This window comes from Triticum urartu, chromosome 6A, assembly GCF_056163025.1.
Source record: "Triticum urartu cultivar PI428250 chromosome 6A, HENAU_Tu73, whole genome shotgun sequence".
Taxonomy (NCBI): Eukaryota; Viridiplantae; Streptophyta; class Magnoliopsida; order Poales; family Poaceae; genus Triticum; species Triticum urartu.
This window is the reverse complement of record NC_141878.1, coordinates 493,957,443-493,960,554: the sequence shown is the minus strand read 5'-3', so window position 1 is coordinate 493,960,554 and position 3,112 is coordinate 493,957,443. Positions and strand designations below refer to the sequence as shown.

Sequence of the window (3,112 nt, the reverse complement as noted above, 5' to 3'; positions counted from 1 at the left end):
ATTAATATATCCAAGCATAATAGTTAAGTACTATCATTACAGATACGTACTAACAAACTATGTTTCATGCATGACGCAATAATGTGACTGACTTAGCATGACTTTGATTCCAAATGTATACCGTTATCCTGTAGCAGGTAATGTGAAAACTTTCTTCTTAAATACTCCCTCTGTTCCAAATTACTTGACCCATATTTATCTAGACACGGATGTATCTAGACACTAAATAAGTATAGATACATCCGTATTTAGACAAATTCAAGTCAACTAATTTGGAACAGAGGGAGTAGTACTGAGTTCAGAAACCTCTTGTAGCTACAACTTAAAACAGAATGACAGAAAAATGCTGCATCCTTTCAAGACATATAATTGGCTGGACTTCCTCGCAGGGTCTACCGTCTTACTCAGCAAATAGATACAACAGCTCAGCGTTAAATACAGAAAAAAGTAGTACCGGGCACTGGGCAAACATGTTACATGGAAATACTGAAAGGTTCAAGAAGTGATCTAGAAATGGAAATTACCAAACCATTTGTTGCCACAAAAGACCTGGAGAATCCCTATGAAAACCTGAATATTTCTAGCAAGATGGTAATATAAGCAAACTACTTCTAAACGAGAAAATAAAAAAACATGCACGGGCACTAACATATAGGAACATCAATAATATATAGTAAATACTGATGTAACTAGTAAGTAACCACGCTGCTAAGTTGAGCTGAGTAGTAAAATATACAGATATCAAATAATAAGAATTCTAACTAGCAGCATCAAAATAGGATTAACAGGTAACATAACACTATTTAGAAGCATAATAGGAATAACTTATTCACAGAGAAAAATCTGAAAGCAAGAAAAGTAGCACAAAATAATTGAATGATGCACCATATCATTTCACTAGCCCAAGAAATACTTAAACAACTGAACAACCTTGCAGACTTGCAGTTTGAAGAAGTAGAACAACATATGTCACTATAATTTTCCTATCAACAGCATAAGCAAAGCAGTTTTTATGTAATGTTGGACGAGATAACTTCTCCCTCAGAGGAGATGCATAAACCAAGCAGGAAAGACAGCCCAAAATAATTGAATGATGCACCACATCACCATTACCCTGGCGACTGATTAAAATGACTGAACCACATGCAGCTTCAAGAGCTAGAACAAACTATGTGACAATAAGTTTCCTGTCCACAGGAATAGCAAGCGGTTTCCATGGGAAATGAAACCATCCATACAGATGTATATATCATGACATCAAGTACTGAATGCAAAATGTCGGAAATTGACCCAGGGTAAGCCTCAATCTTAAGACGGGCCCTAAAGATGCAGATACCGATAACAGAGTTCAAAACATTGCATCATCCATCACAACCTCCAGACGCGTAGATTAGATTCACAGCGTACGATTCAGAAGTGGAGCCAGGCGAGGCGAGCACCGCCGTCTTCACTCGGCCTTGGCGGCCACGGCCGCCTCCCCCTTCTCGCCCAGTTCGACCTCCCCGTCCGCTCCCTTCTCCTCGCTCTCCACCGCCTCGGCAGGGAGCGGGGGCGCGGACGGCTCGGGCGCGGCGACGGCGACAGCGGGGTCCTTCTCCTCGGCGACGGAGGAGGCGACAGCGGCGGCGACGGCGGCGGTGGCGGCAGCGGTGGCGGGCGACTTGTCCTCCTCGGGGGCGGCGGTGTCCTCGTCGGGGTCGCGGGCGGGGTCGGTGGAGCGGGAGACGGCGCCGCGGAGGCGGTCGAGGAAGGGCTTCAAGGCGGACTCGACGGTGAGCCAGGCGAGGACGAGGCCGCCGGTGACGACCAGGGCCGTCTTCACGGCGCCCCCTCCCCCTCCTCCGGCTGCTCCCTTGGCCATGGCTGCTGCTCGGGTCCCGGGCGCGTGGGCTGCGATGGGGATGGGTTGGATGGGTGGTGTGCGATGCGTGTGGGGGTGGGGCGCCTGGGGTTTGGGGGTTTTGTGCCGAGAGCTTTGTCTTGCTCGGTACTACACGAAAGGGAAAGCAAAGGCGAGGACGAAAGCAAAGCAACGGCGAGGAGGCGTGGCTTTGCGGCTTGCTGGCCTGGGTGGTGGTGGTGCCCGCCGACCGTTAGTGGGCCTGGGCGTTGGCGCTTTCTAAGACGTCGTATTCAGAGGCCCAAACGTTAGAGGGGAGCTGGCCTGCTATTACATGGGCTTTTTCTATGTTTTGCAATTCGGTGGAGTCCATTTCAGAAGAAAATGATTCCTCGAAAAAAAATCAGAAGAAAAAGATTGGCAAATTAGAACCAAGTGTATTTTTAGTGAAACTAGTAAGCGTGCACATGCAAATGCACGTCTCAACTAATATATAAATATATTCTTCGCAAAAAAAAGACTAATATACAAATTTTTCTTTCTTTTATATTTTTAGGCAAACAAGCCTGCTTACCTGCTAGGTCTCCATGGCATTCACTGAGAGTGTATTCGAAAAAAAAGGCCTTCATGTAAAAGAACTTGAAAAGTGTGTTCAGATTGTAAAGTAAAAATAACTTGTACATTGAACCACACCGAAAAGTGTGTCCAGACTTTCCAAATTTCACCAAATAGGGGCTGAAAACAGTATTTTCAAATCTGTTTGCCAAAAAAGTCTTCAACTTACCCAAAATTATCAATAGTATATTAGACAAAAAACAGTTGGCATCATTTAGGCATTGTTAGACCAACATGGGTATAACATATGTGCAAAAACCCAAAAAATTGACAGAACTTAGTTAGGCCTCACATTACAGAATTGTCACACATAACTTTGGTCTCACAATATATAAGTCTCACATATCATTATCACACATTACAAAGCAAAAAGGCTCAGAATCCATAAGTCTCACACATGAGCTCAATCCAATGCCATATTTCAAGCACAACATTGAGCAGAACTGTACAAGATATATGCAAGATCAAAAGAAGGAAAATAGACTCTTGTTGTAACACCCCGGATGTAATTTACCCAATATGTACTCCAACTCTTGTCGTTTTCGGCGTTAAGTTATTTTATCTTCTCGGGTTCGGGTTTTTGTCTCCGTGTGTTGTTGTCGTTGTCATGCATCTCTTATCATGTCATCATGTGCATTGCTTTTGCATACGTGTTCG

General features: G+C 44.4%; 1 protein-coding gene across 1 annotated transcript; it reads right to left on the bottom strand.

Moving 5' to 3' along the window:
- Positions 1-1,173: 1,173 nt before the first annotated feature.
- On the bottom strand, positions 1,174-1,999 carry LOC147965867 (uncharacterized). Its single transcript, XM_087528463.1, has one exon. It carries the CDS (start codon positions 1,859-1,861, stop codon positions 1,448-1,450), a length of 414 nt encoding a protein of 137 aa, XP_087384589.1. The 5' UTR covers positions 1,862-1,999; the 3' UTR covers positions 1,174-1,447.
- Positions 2,000-3,112: the final 1,113 nt, after the last annotated feature.

Bases quoted from the DNA above. Each gene is read 5' to 3' on its own strand.
- LOC147965867 (XM_087528463.1), bottom strand. From the start codon at position 1,861: ATGGCCAAGGGAGCAGCCGGAGGAGGGGGAGGGGGCGCCGTGAAGACG.